Source organism: Parasteatoda tepidariorum, chromosome X1 (assembly GCF_043381705.1).
Source record: "Parasteatoda tepidariorum isolate YZ-2023 chromosome X1, CAS_Ptep_4.0, whole genome shotgun sequence".
NCBI classification, from domain to species: domain Eukaryota; kingdom Metazoa; phylum Arthropoda; class Arachnida; order Araneae; family Theridiidae; genus Parasteatoda; species Parasteatoda tepidariorum.
The window spans coordinates 33,446,323-33,468,219 of NC_092214.1; the positions used below are offsets into that span (position 1 = coordinate 33,446,323).

Genomic DNA, 21,897 nt, shown 5'->3' on the forward strand with positions numbered 1-21,897 from the left:
GATACCAAATCAATTTAATCGTAATATTTCAAAGGGATTTATTATGGATATGATCTAGGAACTAATTCGTTGATGCAAAGCGTGATTTAAATTTTATTTCAATCCTATATTTGCATTTTAGAACGTTCCCTAAAGAAACCATAGGTTCTAATCAGAGAATTTTAAAATTACGATAAATTTAATCTTTATATTTTACATTGGTCGGGTACCACCACGATTTGATATTAAGATTTGATGTTAATTTGATGTTCGATTTCATCTCGTCGCTTTTATTTTTTTAGGCGCCACATGCTTATGTTAGACATAGACAAGCAGAACTTTTTCCCAATGACCTCGAAACTACGGAATCCAGACTTTTCTTCGTTGTGGATCCGAGCCATCTTCGACAAGGAACTCTAAGTCTTCAATGTATAGCTTCTGTTTCACTTGTGCATTCGAAGAGCAGTATAGAGCTCATTGTTACAGATGGTCTCTCCGGAGCTGAATTTCAACATGGTAAGTGACAACTTTACTTCGATAACAAGGAATGTACTATACATGGTACTATACATTTAACGTATGCATACATTGTTATTAAATGATGTTTCAAGGGAAGCAATCATTAGTGTTAAATCAAATAAAGATATACTTAGTGCTACATATGAATAAAGCATTAATAACGGCACAAAAACAAGCATTACATAGTTTCAGTTTTGTTATCAAGAGCCTTACACAGTGTCAAAGCATTAAATTACTAAAGAAAACACGAGATCAGTGGCGTACGCAAGGGAGGGGTTTAGGGGTTTAAGCACCCCCCTTGAGTTCAGACAATGAATATGCGAGCTATTATATTTTAAGACTATATATTTTTATTTACCTTATGCCTACTTTTTTTTCCTCACGGTATTTCTCAGAATACTGAAAAAACATTTACTATAATAGGGTTGTACTTTTAAGACCAAATTCACGTGATACTGTTACGGACTGGTTCCTTTCTGTCCTGCCAGTATAGTTTTCGAAACTGGCTGTCATTCGCGAGGTCTTTACTCGATGATTCTAGAATCCTAGACGTTCTGTCGTCTTTGAGGCAATTCGAGAATTTTGGAGATGCAGTGAAAAATTATATAAAAGGGGGGAACGGAGTACAGTGGAGTTAGTTAGTCAGACTAAGAGTTATCTCTGCCGCTTGTCTTTCGGAGCTTGTCGCTAAACCTGTTTTGTCTTGTCTTAGCCAATAAATAAATAAATATATATATATATATAGACAGGGATTGGACAAAATGGAAGCACCAATAAATTACAAACNCTCAATCGACTTTCTCTATATATATATATTTGCTGTTCTTGGATCTTTAGGATGTCAAAACGCAAGAATTTAACAATTTGTAATTATTTTGAGAAAAAAATCATGACCTGAAATTAGTGAGGTGACAGCATCTAGTACCAATGTAAGTTTTTCTGTTGTACAGAAATGTGATACTTCCGTTGAAGAAAACGTTTCTAGCATAACAAAATCTGATGAATGTGAAAGTAACCCTCAAAGTGTTACTTCCCACCCATATGACGTTGGACTTTTTTCAGAAGATATTGCATTATGTTCTTAAACTTAAAAAATCAAATCAAAATTTAAGTAAGCAATGTTGTCTGAATAAAAAGTCAAAATTGTCTAGCTGTCTAAATTAGGGAAATAATAGTGCTTTATTACAGACTCGAATTTCTTTTAGTAGTTTCAGAAAATTATGAACACCCCCCTTGAAAAAATTCTGCGTACGCCACTGCACGAGATAAACTAGTTGTCCAAGGAAAAAAAGTTTAGACAATGTTTCCTCGACAAGGAACTCTAACTCTTTAATGTATAGCTTCTGTCTCACTTGTGCATTCAAAGAGCAATATAGAGGTCATTGTTAGTCTCTCCGAGACTGAATTTCAATCTGGTAAGAGCAAATCTCATCATTTCTATGAAAATGTAGATATCATACATCGTACAATACATGCATCATCAAAAGTATGCATGCATCGTTATTAAATGACGGCTTAAGGCAAATAATCATTATTATTTACTCAAATGAAGACAGGATATACTTCGTGTTACATATGAATAAAACAAAACTATATGAATGAATCACAAACAAAAGCACAAAAACGGACATAATATAGTTCCAGATTTGTAATCAAGAACCTTACTCAGTGTCGAAACATTGAACTACAAAAACACGAGGTTGTACAAGGAAAAAAAGGGTTTAATCGAAAGGGAGAGATAAACGAGCTTGGGTAAGATCAGAATACATAACTAGAATTCTAAACACAGGTTAGCGTTCTGTTCCTGCTGAAATCATTCAAAACTGCTCGTCAGAAACTGGCTTTGTCTTTTTTGAATAAGTTCTTATTTTGAAAAAGTATAATAAATTCGTCAGAATCCCAGTTTTCTTAGTATTTAAAAATATATTTTAATTTAACTTCCATACCTTTGAGCACCTGGGATTTCCACTCCTATAGACCTGTTTCCTTTCTTCATTCCTTTGTTTATAGTGCTCAATTTTTCCCCTTTTCCCCTATTGGTCAAAAAAAAAATTTCTTGTTGAAACTTGTTTGTCTCTCGCTTCTTCAGCCGTTCTGTGTTTTAACACTTGTGAAAATTGTTGTCCATTATATTAATTGCGCAGTTATATTAGTTGCACATTATACTAATACAATTGTTATAACAATCATCTTTTAATATTTTCTTTTGTTTTGCTTCCTTTTGACTTTGCTGGGTAAAAAGATGAAAACATTAAGCTACATCCCATTAACATTAATATTTAATTATTTTTTCATATGTGGCAATAAGTAAAGAATATATAAATAAAGATCGTCTGGTTTTGAGCAGGTTTTTCCATCGATTAATGAGAAAAGGTAAGGTCTGAATCGTTCTAAAATGACATTAGTGAGTAATATTTACAATGAAATGACTAAATACATATTTGAGTAGTTACAGTATTTTCCTAGTGAACTAAATAATTGATCTCAATGTATTAGAAACTTAGTAACTATTTAGCTTAATCAATCAAAATGTGACCAATATATAAACGATGCGGTTATCTCAGGTTTGCAAAATAAGAACTTTTCTTTTTAAATGTTTTATTTTATGGCTGTATTTTTTAAGTCGTAGCTTAATAGTTATAAGAATAAAATACAAGTTGTTCCAAATTAAGCATAAGCTTATAAAAAAGTTTAGCTGGAGAACATTTAAAGTTCTAAAAACAAATCTGGCAGCATTTTCACATGTCGTGGTATAAAGATTTTCCTATTCTTTTTAATTTTAATTTAAACATTTTATGACAGTTAACTTCTTCCACACCCTTTTTCCATTGAGTTTTGATGCATTAAAATTTTGTTCCTTGATCCACATGCAATTTTAGATGATGGGGAATGCATTTTATTTTCTTTTTTATAACCGTTGTTGAGCAGCTGACCTAATTTTCGGGTTTAAGACTACTAATGTTCAACTCCGTTGCCTTGTAATTTTGAACCCAATCCAGAAGACAAGGGAACTCCTAGATCGAGTATAAGGAGAAATTTGTCTGTGTAGAGGACTTTTTGATGGAGCTAACCAGCATTTGCGTTACAAGGAGATGAAGACCACGAGAACCTCCCACGGTTAGCCTGATGGCAAGGGGACTCTAACCCATGATCCGTCTTCCACTGAGAATATTTCACGTCAGCACTGTGGTCGGTGCTAGCCGGATGCAAAATTCGTATCGACTGGGATAGAGCGTTCGCCTCATTCGAAGGCGAACGCTCTATCCCCTGAGTTATCGCTGCTCAGGGGATAGATTGTGGGAGATACATTGAAAAAATCATATTGTGATTTTCATTCATAGAAAAATTTACTTAATTTTCCGCTGTCTTACTGTGATTAAAAGATGTACAGTTCGTCGAAAAAGAACGGACCCCTCTGAATAACTTTTGATCTATTGATGGGATCTTGACGTTTTAGGACTCAAGCCTAATCGCTCCAGGGGGTGACCACAAATATGCTAATTATTAAGAGCAGACGATATTTTAAGTTGCGAAATCAGACGCAAAAAGGTACGGATTTCTGACCCCTAATTATAGGTGATAGCCTTATTCTGGGAAATATGGTCCCAATAGTTTGGTCAAGAGAGCACTCCAAAGTTTCTAGATATAGTTAAATACGCAAAAAGTAAAATAAACATTAAGGAGTCCAAATTTTGAAGCGCACTTTAGTCAAACTATTGAGACCATATTTCTAAGATTGCGGCTACCCCTATATTTTGGGGATCAGAAATTCGAATCCGTCGAAGAAAAGGTATGTTTTTTTTTTAGAGAAAGTACGTTTTTGTGTCTAGTTTCGTAACTTAGAATATCGTCTGCACTTATTAATTAGCATATTTGTGATCTCCCCTTCAAGCCATTAAGATTGAGTTCTGGAACTTGGAGATCCAATCATTAGATCTAAAGTTATTCAGGGTGGCCCGTTTTTTTTCTCGTCCGCTTAGCGCATACTACTTGCAGCACTATATATTTAAATATTTTTTTATCAAAATAGAGCACTTCGGGCAGAGAAATTATGCTCTGTTAAATGGATTTGCTTCAAGATTGATTTTAAATAAAATCCAGTAACCGTCCGTACACCGTGCTTGCAGGTTTAGTCATGCTTAGAATGCCGGCAATTTTTCACATTTTGAGAGATTTAAACTCAAAATATATATTTATTTTTTAGATTTTAGAAGGAATAAATATTAAATCAAGAAATTGAATTTGGTACTTGATAGTAAACTACTGAAATAATTCTAAACTTTTTGTTCCTTTTCGTAGAGAAGATTTTTTGAGATTTGGATGAAAACTTGCGATAATGGTTTTATTCAACCTTAAAGCCAACGAACATTGAAGATTTTGAACTCTTCGGCAACTCACTTAACTTTTAGTCCCTAGCTTTAGTTTTCTTCTCACTTTCTTCTCTTTTTTCTTATTTTTACTAAGATTTTTTAAGAAAAAGGAAAAAATTGAGGAAGCGGATAAGGGACGAAAAACCCATTCCATTAAACATTTGATTTCAGCGATATTTGTTTTTCAATTTTTTTAAAACTTTTTTTTATTCTATGCAAAAAATAAACCTTTGCTGTTTTATTAGAAATGTTTTGTTTGCTACCACTGTTTAAGGATTTCAAATAAACAAAATATACCAACACTATTTCTGCTTTATTAACTTACCATATTTGTTATTATTTATTTACCCTTATTTACTGTGTTTAAAACTAAAGGAGATCAAAAAGCTCACACAGAGCAATAAATTTTAAGTTACTAAGCTAAAAGCACTAGCTCCCAAAACTCCACCTTAATATTTATTAGTAGAATCCTTGTCAAACAGAATTCTAAAACAATCTGCTAAGTATAAGTAGAAGATTAATATTTAAGCGAGTAGGAAAGAACAAAAGACTCTCTCGAAACCTACAAAGTCACAACCAAAAAAGGTGAACGATCATACACTGCAGAAAATTTTAGTGTAGCTTAACACCAAAATTGGTGACAACTAATTTACAACAAAAATGATTTAGTGAAAAACCAAAGGATAGAGCTTGGTTTTGCGAAATACCAAGAATATTTAATTACACTTCTTTTGGTATAATGTTGTTTACGCGCTATCTTTGGTGTTCAGTTACACTAAAATTTGCAATGACAATACGACATAATACATACAAGAGTCAGTAAATTTATTTTTCTTTGATAAAATTTTAAGTAAAAAAATATAGAATAATATAAGAACATAAGTATTTTAATTACACTGTTAAAAATATGGATTATTACAGTGATTTTGTGTATTTGTGGGTGTTCAGCAGGAAGTAATACATACTCATATCTTCTCGATCTTGATAATATGCAGACTGGCGTTACCATCTGATGGTTTATAAGCTTACGAATATTGGTGTTTCTGAAGACAAAAACTAATCATCATGAATTGTGTGAAAATCACGTGATGCTGGTGAAAGCATTCTCCATCATTAGTGTTTACATTTCAAAGCAATCTTTAAAGTTTAAATAAACGCCAAATGTGGTGTTAGCTTGAAATGAAGTATTCTTTTACAATATAAGAATTATTTAAATACTCAGTATAATTTCTTCCAATTATTTCCATGACTTAAATTGAGCAGCATGGTTGATATGTTAAATTAATTTATTATTAATTTAACTTGAAGATAAACTAAAAATACGTGTTGATTTAAAATATTCTTGTAGATCTGATGATATTAATTAAATGTTGGGAGAAATAACATTACGTGCAAGTTTGTTTGTTTCTCTTATTTTTATTCTCTTCAACAGAACTATCTTTTCTTGGCTTCAAAATCAGGAAAATTTCAATACCTGGAAGCAACATTGGTTCTTATGTACATTCTTTAGTAAACATAAAACATTTTACGAGTCTATGAACACTTTTCCTTTCTTTTTTCTTTCTTTTTCATTAGTTCCTTATTTTTTGAAGAAAAAAAAACATTTAATTTTAGAAATTCTATTCATCTTCTGCATTTCATGCGTAAATATCCGTAGAAGTTTTCCTTTTATTTACGATAACATTCATGAAGATTTTATGAATTTCACGCTCATCAGAGACGTCTTATAATAATTAAAAAATGACATTTGAAAAGATGAAAAATCTTTACTTTTTAGAGAGGACTGAAAATATAAAGTAAGATTTAAAATATAAATTAAAATTTAAAAAAATAAAAATTCAGAAGGAGAAAATAAAGGATATGAATGAAAAGCGAAAATTTAAAGAAAAGTAAAGAATTTGATGTTTATCAAGTTTTATTAACTGCGCATATGCTGCAAGTACAGTGAGGAAAAAAAAGACGGACCACCTTGAATAACATTTGATCAAATGATCAGATTTTCACGTTCTAGGACAGCACTGCTCAGTTGCAGCTGTGTAGTTAAACTGTACTATCAGTTCCGTGTCTTTAAAAAGTTCAAATTAAACAAATCTTCCGCCACGTATGAGATATGGGTAGTGGTGAGTTTTTAGACAGTAAAAAATCTGTCTGCTGCATACATTCATTGGCAGATTTGTGAAGTTATGATTGGTAAAATAGCAAAATTTTTCTAACATGCTGACAGGGAATTTTGCTACTATATGACAATGACTTTCTCCGCAGTTCGGATTCCAGTTTTATTCGACTCTTTTGGTTGGGAAATTTTGGACCACCCCTCCCTACAATCCTGATCTTGCACTGAGTGATTTTCATCTTTTCCGATCATTTTGGCGGCAATCACTACAACGATGACGAATACGTGAAAATGGTCGTGACCTCTCGGATAACGAAGCAGGCGGTAAATTTATATGAAGAGGGACTTCCGAATCGAGTTGTAAGGTTTGATAAGTGCTTAAACGAACTTGTCAACAATGCTGAAACAAAAGAGAAACTTACGTAGAATCTAAAAATAAATTTTCTTCTTGAAAATTTTCTTTTGTTTGGTTTTTTTTCAAACGGCTCTTGCTTAAAAAACAACCTTCGTTTATTACCTTGCGCGAATCCAGTTTTCGGGCCAATCCAATGTAAAAGACAAATCAATTGCAGTCCGTAACTTCAGTATGGACTCGTCTAAAAAACGTATTCCACGCATTCTATTTACGCTTTAATTTCATAAGTAATTATCATTTTATTACCAAGTAATAATCATTAAGTAATAATCATCAATGATTCATCAAGTAATAATTATTTTATCGTGGGCACCATGTAGGCAAATCAATATCGCCATTAACAACACAAGAAAAACAAAGAGATAAATTACAGACATATCTCAAGCGGGATTCGAACCCAAGATATACCTAGTACGAGGCCAACACCTTGACAACCATGTGGTCAGGTTATTTTGCTACTTTATTTTCAATCGTGTAGTCCTCATCCTAGTTTCGTCATTTTAGGAAACTATCTCCCTCAAAGCACTGCGTTGAGGTTTTGAGTTGAGAAAATACTTTTTCCTTATATTTGACTGAAAATATTTTCATCATATATATTTTCGTCATATATTTCTCGTTTTGTTATAAATCACAGGATTTCGTGACGAAATGATTCTCAAAATTAAGAAAATACAGCTCAATGATTGCTGAATCCTCAAAAGTGAGAGTTTTATTTCTGAGAGTGTAGTCTTAACATTACAGTTACAATACCGTCTTAACGTTTTTTCAAAGATATTATGTGAGCTGTTGTTTAATGGATTAAATGTAAAACTGAGTGACATAATGGCTGTAATGAGGCGCTAATAAAGTCAAACAGTGACTAAAGAGAATAGGAAAACTAGGGACAAAATATAAGGTAAAAAGCTCGGTTATATCTAATTTTATCCAAAACAAATTTCGAACTTTAATTCTGCTCATGACAATATAAATATTTTTATAAATAGATCCCAATTACTGTAAGAGGCATATATAACAGAGAGATTAATTACAATAAGAGGCATATAAGAAACATCAAATGAGATTAACTCGAATTGAAAATTTTGCAACAACTTCAAGGCACATTTAGAAATTAACAAATATCTTGAAAAGACACAGAAATTTTTTTTGACGTAAATGAATGATTTAAGAAATCGAGAACTGTAAACCTTAGCTTGCACTATAGCTTGCATAAGTGTTACGCTGGCACTGGCCCCAAAAGATGTCCTTTTAGATACTGAATGTGTACCATGGAAAGTTATGTAGGACATCATGGAATAGTGGAACCCATATTGATCCATATGAATCATTGGTAGTGGAACCATATGAAAAAGCAAAGCCCTTAAGCGAATGAGCAAGTGGGACAATAAAATACAATATATAATTAAAATATAAATAAAAATAAGAAACTTTTGATAGCAAATTACACATTTTACGATTGTTGCGTTATTGATTTTGTGATGTAAAAATAGCGTTATTTTATACATATTAAATTTAGTCAGTTAAATCTAAATAAATCTTTTTTTCATTCAAATTTCCGATTAAGGTGAAGAATATTTTAAAGAAATGTACTTGTTACTTCGAAATGATGTTTAGACTGGTAAATGCAGTAATAACTTTTTTGCTGATGACAGCCAAATATATTTCAATCTTTTTTTTGTATTTCTCATGCGCCGAAACATTTCCATGGTTTTAATTGTTTGCAACGACACTATTAAAATAATTTTATGTGTGGTGAAAAGTTACATGATTTCCATAGAAATATTGAAGGGATTCAGTTTAAATACTACATGATAAAATAGAAAAATAAATAATTAATAACTTTAAAAGTAACTTAATTCTTTCATCAAAATATATTTTGTGCGAATTCAGTTCTGAGTGTTTACGTAAGACAAAATGGAGAAATAAATAAGTTATTTTCTAATTGGTTCAATTTGTTATTTCATGAATTTATAATAATTATTCTAACAAAATGTATCTTAAATTTGTAGCTTTTACTGTGATTAATTATATTAAATTAGAAATGTTAAGAGCACAAGTTAAATACTGTTAAATGAATGTTTGTCAAAAATAAAGATAATAGCTTACCATTAAATAAAGTATCACTTGTTAAAATAATGGCTTTCTCCTAATGCCAAATGTAAGTTTGCAGTAATCAAGGGTACTTATTTTTATAGACACTTAAAAACATGCTCTAATTATAGAGAGAAATAATTAAAATTAAGGAAATGTTTCACATTTAAATAAGTGATTAATTAGCTTAAGAAGTTGCTCAGTTTGTCGGAAGTAATTATTTTACGTTTATTTTAAAATATAATCTTTCACAAAGTTTCAATTTTTTAAACTTAAGATAAATATGGGAACTTAGATTTTAAAACTTTTATAAGTTAATTGACAAAAAAAGTAGTTATGAATCGAATGAATTTTCTAATCGAAGGAATTGATTTATTTTTGATAACAGAAATATTTGTAAAAGACACTCAAAAGAAAAATAAACTTTACTTTCACACACTCAATGAGGTAAAAAGTGGTTGATGAGATAGATAAGACTTAAGATAATAAAATTCATTTGCTTATTTATCATTTATCGAGAGAATTAAAATACAAACAATAATATTTACATTGCAACTAATTCTATATATCGCATGAACTATTTTACACTAATTTATGTTTCTTTTAAAGTGAATTTAAAAGCATCATATTATTTTGTATGTTAAAAATAGTCTACTTTTGTATCGTTAAATGAAACTTATTACATTACGTTGGAAACTCTTTTTTTTTCGTCTTTTGTCTTTTAACGTTGAAATCTTTCTGGAACTTTCTTGTGGCTTAGTGTTAATATTAGGCGGTCAGAAGAACTGATTACATAAGTGCTGTGTTTAGTTGTTCTACATAAATTTTAAAAGACATAGCGTACTTAAGGTACATTTATACAAATGTTACTGCAAACGCATAAAGTGGGCAAAGGAAAAAAAAATTGGAACATGTAAAGGAAAAGAATAAAAAAGAGAAAGTATTATTGGGGTGATCCTAGGTCATCACAAGTTAGAAATAAGACAAATTCCTTGAATCGAATCAAATGATTAAAAAAAAATGTCGAATTTTTTTCTTGATATATAGGTACTTTATTTACGTTGCACTAGAGATGAAAAATGGGCTATTGGCCACGATCTGGGAAGCATCCCTAAGGATGATCCGAAGACCCCTAAGGAGGAAGATCCTATGCAGAGGGGATGGCTACCCTGATTTGGTGGCCCGACGACCTGCGCTTGAAGTCGTGTACTTTACGGTAGAACACTTTAACGAGGACCGATACCGCGCACCCTCGGTTTATACATAGGCTGATCAAAGTGGTCACCCACCCCCTTACTAACCGCAGTCAGTAATGCTTGACTTCAGTATTCTACTGAGAGCCGTGTCTTTAAGATCAGTCCACTGGGGGACTTTTTTCTTGAAAACAAGTTTATTTTAGAGATCTCATCTAATGTATTTCAAGACACAATGACTATTGAAATTCCAATTTTACTGCTGAAAATCCTCTATTCGGTGTAAAAATGATAAAATCAAGATCTTGAATAAATTAATTAAGTAATTTCTTCAGAAAAGTAAATAAGTTTCAAAGGTGCAATTTCCACCCTCTTTTTAAACAATATTTTCAAGAATATTAAGACATTCAATAGAACCCAACACTCACGTTTATGTGACACTAGCGCGGATTCATAGCAATTGGATCTCTTATTTTCCAAGGTACTGATTTACAGTTTTGCTAGCAAAAGAATTCTAATTATCTCAAGTTCAACTGGTTTTAAGTTTTTTTAGAGTAAAACATATATCTTTTAAAATGATCTGAAACATTTTAATTTGATATAAGTTTTTGGCATAAAAAAATAGATTTCTGAAACAGCCTTGGTAAAAAAATTTTTTACATTGATATGCTTTCTTTTGTATCCATTTAATGCTATCTTTTATGCTCTATCGGAAAATTCTTCTTCTCATTTTTCCAAAATGTTATCTCTCGATAAAAGATTTAAACTTTTCCTTTACTTCCAAACTCTTAACCCTACTTTTGAATTTCTTTAAAAAAGTGTTTAAAGTTGTGAAAGTTTTTTTTTAAATAGATTATTCTGTAGATATTTATAACGAATTTAATCCTTAAAATGTTTTAAAAATTAATAATCTTTAAATTTTTTTTTTTAAATTAAATGATTGTATGATAACTTGATCAATGGTTATTAATAACTAACATTAATTTAATGATATTTAATGGCATGGGCGTGAATGTAAAAATATTGCTTTGAAGCTAGGGCAATTGAAAAAAAGTCATTTTTAATCATTCAATTTGACTTCAAATTATGTTTCAGAGGATGTTATACTTAAAATACACTTTTTAGCTTTTTGTTCCTTTAAGACTTTTAATGCAAAAAGTAAATATATTTCTTAAAATCGTGATTAGCGTATTAAATAATTTTATTGTTGTCCTGAACGACGATAATGATACAAACAATTAATAAAAATTCGAGTTTTCTTTTATTTTTTATTTATTTATTTTTTGCACAGAACGAAGCAAATGTAAAAATACGCTGTAAAAATTATTTCCCTTTTTTCAGACTTTTTCATGCAGTATTATTTTCGTTCGTGTAATTTCTTCAACCTGAAACACTTTAAGGTTTGAAGTAGCTGAACATCTTAAGAATTCATTATAATTTTCATTTCATATTCAAGTTTTCTGAAACTTCGGAAAATTTAAGTAATAACTATAAGAAAATATCAAATAGATATAAAACTTAGAAATTCACCATTTTACTCCCACAAAACTGCATTAAAAGAAAATTTACAGTGCAAGATTTAGGATTTGACCCTAAGGAAACTGCATTTAGAGTGATTGATATTGAGCCAAACTTTTAAGCAACATTCGTAGCGGACTTTCTGATGGAACCTGGCATTTACCATACATCCAGAGAAAAACAAAATTTGACCCTAAGGAAACTGCATTAAGAGTGATTAATATTGAGCCAAACTTTTAAGCAACCTTCGTAACGGAATTTTTGATGGAACCTGGCATTTACCATACATGCAGAGAAAAACAAAGGAAAACTTCTACGTTTAACCAGACGACAAGGAAATTCTAACCCGTAATCCGTCTACCATTGAGGATATTTTACGTCAGCACCTCGGTCGGTGCGTGCCGGGAGCAGAATTCGTAATAACCAGCAATCACTATGACTCGAACCTGGGTCACCTCACTGGAAGGCGAACGTTCTATTCCCTGAGCCACCATGGCTCAAACAATAATATTTTATTTTGTAACTGTCTTTGAACAGCCGGCAGAATTTTTGAGTTTACGACAGCTCCGTATCCTTATAATTTTGAACCCAATCCAGAATGCAAGAAACCTTCTGGATCATGTATTGGGAAAAGTCCTTCCTCCATGGAAGAATTTTTGATGGAAATAATTCACATTTGCATTGCATGGAGAGGAAAACCTTGAAAACTTCTCATAGTTAATCAGATGGCAGGGGGACTCTAACCCATGATCCGTCTACCGTTGAGGAGATTTTACATCAACACTGTGCTCAGTGCGATCCGGGTGCAGAATTCAAATCGACCAGCTATCGCTGGGATTAGAACTCTGGTCACCTCTTTGTGAGGCTTACGAAATTGGTTTTTGTCTCCGACTAGTACAGACCGAAAACTTGTTAATCAGCTTTTGTTGCCAACGCTTTCCGAAATATATAATAGATTATCGACTCATACATAATTAGATATTGTTCGAAGTTATCATTGGGTATGCCCATTAATATGCTATCGGTTGCTTAATAATTTTAAGCATTAAAGTCATGAAAATAAAATGTTATATCACATCTAGTTATCCCAGAATAGCCGAAAGCAGGCTGTTTTATCAAAGAGTACAAAACCACAGATACTCCGAGTTGCAGATTAAAATAGAGCCAGTGCCATGGAGGAGATCTGCTATTTGTCGTATATGCATAAGCTGTTGAAGAGATGGGTTAAATATTAACTAACATTTTTCTTCTACAAAGCTCTCGCTCCTCAGATAGTCCCTTATCTAGTTTTTTTTAAATATGTAAACTAATTCGTTAATACATTTTGTATTCAGTTATTGAATTTGGAGTGCCGTGCTCCTCTAATCTAATAGTTATATCTTAAATTATACCATTTATTTATTCGTATTATCCGCAGATATTTCAATTAAAAATAAAAAATAAATTTTTAACCCATATAATGTTTTTAATAACACTTGTTCTTGCGTGTTCAAAAACAAATTTTCAAGTTCATGCTATTTGCTTAAACGTACAAGATTGATTTAGTCATTAAAGATGGCTATATATTAAATTAGCTCTTTCTTGGTAAATTTACTTATGAAATTGCAGTTAAAGTTTGGTGTGTAAAAATGTGCGCAGTCTTAAAATTTTACTTTTTATTAAACATACGACCCTTTCTTAAAATTTGATTTCTCAGGAACAGATGCAAACAAACTTTTGCAATTAAATTTTTTTTCAACCATTATTAAATAAAACAATAATAAATAAAATAACAATAAATAATAAATCTTTTCTAAAAGTTATTTTTTACATCTTTGTATAATCGAATTTTATAGTTATTTGCAAAAAAATTTCAACTCGCTTAAAAATTTACGAGATATGCTGAAATACGTAAAAAGTTAAACTAACTTTAAGGGGTCCAAATTTTGTACCGCTCTCCTGACTAGACTATTTCTACCATATTTTTCAAACTGTGGCTACCCTCTATATTTTGAGGGTCAGAAATCTGAATCCGTTGAAAAAAAAGGTATGTTTATTCAGAGAAAGTACGTCTTTGTGTCTGATTTCGTAACTTACAAAAATGTTCACACAAATTAAGTATGTTTAGGGAATATGCTTAAAAACTTATAGATATTATATATTATAATTAGTATATTTTGGGTCACCATTTCCAACAATTAAGACTGAGTCTTAGAATGCGAAGATTCGTTATACAAGTGTTCCGTTAATTTTTCTGTGCTCCGTACACCAAATAGATTTTTTTTATTTGATTTTAAAAAATAATATTTCCTTCTGTATGCTAAAATAATTTTACTAAACGAAATGCTTCTTTTTTTGTTGAAAAAAATGTAACTTCACACTTTTAAAAGTAAATTGACAACTAAAGCACTTATAAATAAGAAAAGTGCAAATCTTATTTATAAGTGCTTTATTATTTCTTAAGTGATTTATTAGTGCTTAAAAATGTTAGAGAATGTTAACCTTTAAGTCCTCTATATTTTTCCATACAACTCCTTACTTTAGTATGTTTGTAAATCAAACTTTTACTGTCCTAACTTTTACAATGCCTTAAAATATTATCAACTCATACCTTCTTTAAAGAGTTTGCCCGATTCTTAACCCTTAATGAATAGTTTTGAAAAAAAATAATGGAATAATCTGGCGATTTCCTAACTTAATAGTTTTAATCGCTTGCTCAATATCATTCTAGAATATTGTGTATCTCGTTCATCTCCTTATCCTTTTAGTTATTTGGTTCTTTTCTCAAAGAAAACTTGTACTCTCTCGATTGAGAACTCAATGAAAGTATGCTTTTTTATTATATTAAAATATTTTTCTTTTAAAAAACTATACACCTAAATTCCGGTTTACTTTCACGTAAATTGCAGAGATGCATCTTGAAATGATTTAAAAACAATTGGTAAGTGGCATAGACATGATCACCAATAAATAGGTCATACAGTATGCCCCAAATAAAACGCAACAAAAAAATCGAAGAAATAGCATCGTGGCTAACAAAAATTGAAGAAATTAGTGCTATGGCAAACGGAAATCTGTCACCAAGAGCGCATGGGATGGAAAAGCAATTTCATGCGCAATATAACGCGTTCAGAAAGATGTCATTAATTTCAAAAGTATAGACCTATTGTCCACACATCTGCTCCCACCATGCCCTTCCCCATAAAGAATTTTTGCGATCACCTTATTTCTAAAATTCAGTGTTCTCCCGAAGTCCAGACTTAGTCACCTCCTAACTTCTTCTACGGGAATATTTGAAAATTGTTGTCTAGGCAGATTACCTGAAATTCATTGCCGAACTAAATTCGAAATTTGAACAAAATATCAAAAACCCATGTTGGTTAATGTCAAGGTTGGTTAACGTGTTTGATAATCAGCTTAACTGACCCAATGCTTGTAATTTGTCTGCTGACAAATTCAACATTACTTGTAGTTTGTGCTCAAAATCCATTCCTTTCCTCAGTTGTCCATAGTTCGTTTTTCAGGGTTGCGTTTTAGTTGGGATATACTGTATAACCGAGTAAAGTTTTTGTAAAAGAATGAATATTTTCTGCTATTTATTTATTTAATTAAGTTATTAATTTGATTTCAATAGCTTTTTGCAAAAATTTGAAGGATGGAATTGAACGAATTTTTCTGATCAAGTAATTGGAAAAATGTGAAAAGAAATCGGGAGCTTTGTAGGAGTTTTAAGAGACAGCAAACATTTCTCCTAAAAGATGATAATTTTTCTTTAATTTTGATGTTTATGATGTTCAGAAAGTAAGCGAGAACTCCTGTATATTAATCTTATATGCATCCATGATTGTTTAAAAAATAATTTCTCAATACCCACTTGCAAAGTTTAACCATTTATGGAGTTTTTCCTTTCTTTCAAATAGAAAAACTTCTTAATATCGTTTAAAAAAATTCATTAGCTGATCCTTTCGTGTGATTGAACACATTGTAAAATTTTCTGTTATAATATTCACGAAATTATAATGAAATTTTTGTAAATTTTTTTAATAGTTCCTCACGTTCCTCCCGGTCTAGATGGTCCAAGTATTACAGGAAGCAATCCTCGGTATTACGTGGGTGACACAGTTGATGTGAATTGCTCGTCAGCGAGATCATCGGAACCTGCGCAACTACAATGGTTCGTCAATGATAATGAAGTACGTAATGGCTTTTAATGTATCTTTTTAATAATATTTTGGCATTAAATATTTACTACTGTATGATCTCAGACCAGTTAAACCATAAATTCTGCAGATTTTAACGATATTTCAGTTTATGACGTTTGATTTAAAATTAATTTTCTTATTTCATTATTTTTATTGCCTATGCCTTTTTTCACAACCATATGCTTAATCATCACAAAAAGATAAGTTGCTAATTCTATTTTTCCCACGTGATTTAATAAAATTAAAAAGATCACTTCGAAATTGGTGCGAGATTTGAGTTTTACGCCATTTGTTCATTAAAATGCTTCCACGGGAAAAAATGCATCGAACAGTTCAAAGTTATTAATAATGAATAGGTAAGTAACATTTAGATTGTTCAGAAATATTTTGAACAAAACTATAAAATTCCCTGATTGTGAGACTGTCCGTATCGTATTGCCACTCAGATCAAGAAATTTTACGCTATAGGACTTTTTTTTATTTTGAGTATTATTTTTCTCAGCGCTCTCTGTGTCAAAATTCAACAACATTAATGCAAAAGAGTTAGTTAAAATAGAGATAAGAGAGTGCATAACTCAGAATGAACCAATTGGGGCCATTCACCATTTTTATTCCATACACAAAGCTATACTGTATACTTTTTGAATCAATAAAAAAACACAATTTTTAATTTAAAAATTTCTTTTTCCATTGAAATTACTTCTGAGTAAAATTTCGAAACAACCTGTGGATAATCAGTCACACAAAATAACTAAAAACAATTTTGCAATTTATGTATAAAACAAGAGTTTCACTCCATAGGTAAGTTTAAAATTGCAAACATCAAAGTTTAATAATAAAGAAAACTTTTCACTTTCAATACTTCAATGATACTGTAATTTATAAAAAATTTCTGAAGGACTATACTCGGCACTGATACTATCTATCTCCACCTTTTTGAAGAAAAAACACGAGTAATATACGTTTGGATTTGAGATTTCTTGTAGATGAAATTTGATTTCTTTCATTCTTTCATTTATTACTTCTTATTTCGAGTTTTCATTTATTTAGTTTTATATAGTTTTTTTATGTCATGAACTTTTGTTCTTTCATATAGTTTTGTTAGCTAAGTTTAGTAAGATAGTTTGCTCAAAATTATTATTTTATTTGCATCTTATATCAATCAATTTACAAATTTATTCAACACAAACACCCCCAGCCATCTAAATTATGCGATGATTTAAATGAAGCAATCATTAGTTAACGAATTATCTTTCTTTTTGAGAATAACTACTTATCAGGAGAATTTTCATTAACTGGTGATTAAAGTCCTGCAAGATCTAACCATAACTGACTTATCAAAGATATTTTTAGTAATAATGAACGTAGAAACTATGAAGAAAAAAGTAAGAGCTAAATCGGATTAACAGCTAATTTCTAATTATTGACGGAGAAAAATTGTTAATCAGACATCTCAAGTTTACTCTTAAATAAAACTTTTGTTCTGCTTGCCAAATTTTGCATTTTTTTCCCCGAAAGAATAAAAATAAATAAATACAAACTAATCATAATTATTTTAGCGTAGTTAGTTTAATGAAATTTGCAAACCCTCTTCTTTTGAATAGAAAATATATGAAAATATAACGAATATCGATAGAATAAATGTATTTGAGAATGTCTGGATTGCTCAGTAAAGGGTCACAACAACTTTTGGACAGTGAAATGGAAAATCATTATAATCACTATTACATTTTACATTTTATATCCGGGGCCGGGATAGCCTGGTCGGTAGGGTGCTGAGCCCATGTCCGAGAGTTCGTGGGTTTGAACCCCGCCGGCCAAAGACTTCCAGCGCAGTAAAGTGACTGATGCACGTTAAATCTGTCGAGTCGCAAAAGTCTTCCATGTTCTCTGATTCAGGTCAAAATTACGATCTGTGGATGAATGAATGGATGTATGAATGGGTTCGTCCTATAAACGGGTGTGACGTAAGGTGTAGCAGAAGTCAAATTCTTGGCCATAGATGGCGCCACTGCAAAACAAGAACAATCGCACCCCCTCTGCCTAAACAGACATACGTCAACAACATTTATATCCAATGTTTATTTTTTCATTCATGTGAAATGGGCATAAACAATCGTTGTAAATAAAAAAGCTGATTATATGAGTAAATGTTTACGAAAACCATTTGACGAGACACTCCTTCCTTAAATATTGTACAATCAAGGATGCCAACTGCATCACTTTCTGGAAAAGTTTTCATATATTGTTCGTGATTTTAAAAAATAAACTTTCAGAATAATTGCAATTTTCGCATAATCGTTAAGACTCACCACGAGATGACTACAGCAAAAGTGCATTTTATAACAGGCTTTGAATGTTTGATATGTTATGCTTACAAATTAAATCAAATTTATTAAACTAAAAATAACTTAGACTTTTCCCAGCACTAGAAAATATTTTTTTCAAAAGGGCATATTTGCACAGTAGAGGTTCTGAAACTTATCTAAGTTGTGACAACCGCGTGCCATGAGTTGTGACATCCTAGAATTTTTCATGGCAGTCTGACACAGGTTTATTATGTAAAATTTTAGGATATGCATTTTATATTTGAGTAACTCATTTTATACATTGGCTATAAATACGATATTTTGATTCTTGGAATGTAACGAGATGTAAATTTGATCAACCTAAGAACGGTTTTAAACGGAACCATACTTTCGAATTTGAAGCATATTATCGTTTAATCAAGTCAATGTGATGATATAGCTAAATTTTGCTTAATTTTCATGTTGTGGCAAATTTCAATGACATCATCTGCCAATAAAGCTTAAAAATGTCTAACAGAATGGGAAAATTAAAAAGAAACTAAGAAAATTAGTTCTAAAAATATAATTACAGTAATAGTTCATATTAGTTTCGTTTTTTACTCTCGGAATTTTAATTTTAACTGTTAAAAAACATAGGTGGGTAAAAACATAAAAAATCGACTACAATTGGCTCCTTCATGATATAAACTATATATGAGTGGGGTGTGTGTGCGTTGATCGCAAAACATAACTTCGAATTCTAGAAAAGTGGGATGAGGGTGACGAGAAATAACTTTGACAAAATATAATATCAAATATTTTCAATAGCAGCATATCAAAACATCTTTTCGAACAATTCTGTGCTTCTGTGGTCACAAAGCAAACAGTTTTTTGGGGAGGAGAAGGATACTTCAATCATGATTCTGCTCCGGCACACAGAGCAAAAGGCTCTCACGAATGGTGAAAGGCACATTTTCTAGGCTTTTTAATGGCTCAACAACTGCCATATTATTCAAACTTGAGTAGAATGGACTCTTTTTTTTGTTGTTGTTAATTTTGGAGGAAACGATTTGGGCTGAACATTATCAGACTTTCATATAGATTAAAAAACCTTGTGGCGAGGAATAGTACAAACTATGAGTGCAATAGTTGTAGCACAAGACAGAAAATTTCGTGAATCACTTACGACCCTGAATTAAGATTCTAAGTTGTCAGTATGAATATTTTAAATGTAATATGGTTTTGTTCTTTTTCTTCGAAAATTTAATTGTAATATTTTAATAGGTTTTAAAACTGTGAGTAATATTTTTCCAAGTTATTCTTCGACATCCTGTAGAATAATTCGTTATAAGATCTAATGCTAAGACTTCCGTATGTTAAGCTGAACAGCCTCCTCACAAAACTAAAAAGCTGGTATCAAAATTACTAAACTGATGCTTGAAAACTTTAAAATTACTTTTAAAATTTAATATTCTAAGAACATAAATATTTCACACGAATTTATTAGCACTACTATTTTTTAAAATGAAAGGTAATATTTATAGAGGGGAGTTTTTGATTGTTCGTTTAGAAATTTTGCTACCAGTTATTTTTCAGTTTTGGGAGGACGCTGGTCAGCCTACGTATGTACAGTTATGATATCTCTAAGAGATTGAGAACATTTACAGTATTTGTATGCGGAGAAAAAAAATTTAATTAAAATTACCATACTTGTGTGGTAATAACATTTCTGGTAATTTTTTTAAAAAAAATACTAATTATGTGTCAAATTATATGTATTAATTATACAAAAACCGAGCCTGTTTTTAAACTAATTATTTGGTAATTTTACGTTCGTATGAAAACGGTTTACCGAAATTTCTGTTTTTTTTTTATTGATACACTATTACCACACATTTAGTAAAAAAAGAAAAAAAACTGATAAGAAGACTTAGCAAATAAAATAAATTTTATGCCATGAAGTTATGTATCGTGATAAAATAATAAAATTTTAATACATTTATTACCAAAAAGCAGGGTAATAAAAACACGTTTTATTGTTAATTTAGACATCAGTCATGCCCAAAGAGCTTCGGTAAAAACTACTGGCTTTTTGGTATTTCTACAGTGCCGGTATATTTCACCATATTCTTATAGTTCCGTTAATACTTTTTTTCTCAGTGAGCGTTTTATTCACAGCAAAATGTGGATGTTACCTAGACTAGGTGCATTTTACAGCTGATCGAGAAAGTAAGATCATATCGGCTGCTCCAAGTTTCTTATACTGAAATGAATATGATTTTTTTTTCTTGCTCTTGCGCGATTTCATATTTAAAAAAAAATATTTCTTAAACTTATCTAACATTTTGTAATTCTATTATAATTTACTATTTATATCCATTTTTTACTCTTATAGTAGCGTTAGTCATATAGTAACATCCAAGTTCGGGCCATCTTGCTTATGGCACTCTTGTTTGGGTCATCAACCAACTTTTTTCGGAATAAAGAGTCTTGATGTTGAGTTAATTCTTTTAAAGCTTCAGATCATGGAAGATCGTGGACATTTTTAAAATCCTTCTACTTCATTACTACTATGTCAACAAATAATTTTTGTCGTTACAAATTTGGAAGCGATTACATAATATGAATTATTTTTCGGCTTCTTTAAAGATCAAAAGACGAATGGCCAAAGACGTGTTTTTCCTTTTCTTCATAAGGAAGCTGATAAATATATGACGCCAATGCTTACACTTAGGAAATAGAATTCTGTTGCTGTAAGGATTAAGCGATTGAATTTTGTCTACAACTACCCAGCTGAATGACTTTCAAGTTTAATAATCGAAGCATCGCATATTCTAGAACATTCTAGGCGTAAGAATACGTAAAGTTAATTTGCATATCTGCTCAAAGTTATCGAAGGCATAAAACCATTTGCATACAGCTTTTTCGTAAATAAAGTAACGAAATCTTTTTAAAAGGCAGAATTTGGATTCAAATCCTTATATTTTACGTTGAATTCCTCTGCTCTAATCACTGAGTTATAAGGAATACTATAGAGTAGGAAATTATTACATATATTTAAATTGAGTATTAATAACGCATATCGTGTTAGACCGTCTCGAAACGTTTAATTTCGATTTATTATTCCTTTAGTGTACGTTAATTAGGAAAGTTAAGTTTATTTTTACTTGCTTCCTATGTAGAATGACTAAAGTTTAAAAGTAGTATATATATATATATATATATATATATAT

At 30.9% G+C, this 21,897-nt stretch overlaps 1 protein-coding gene across 1 annotated transcript in view; it reads left to right on the plus strand.

Annotated features, from left to right (window-relative positions):
* The window catches only part of LOC107445948 (synaptogenesis protein syg-2), a 136,612-nt gene that overhangs the window by 90,306 nt on the left and 24,409 nt on the right, over positions 1-21,897 (plus strand). Inside the window, exons 5-6 of the mRNA XM_016060465.3 lie at positions 282-495; positions 16,222-16,367. Of these exons, the coding sequence (XP_015915951.1) occupies positions 282-495; positions 16,222-16,367 (360 nt within the window). The remainder of the gene's footprint in view (positions 1-281; positions 496-16,221; positions 16,368-21,897) is intronic.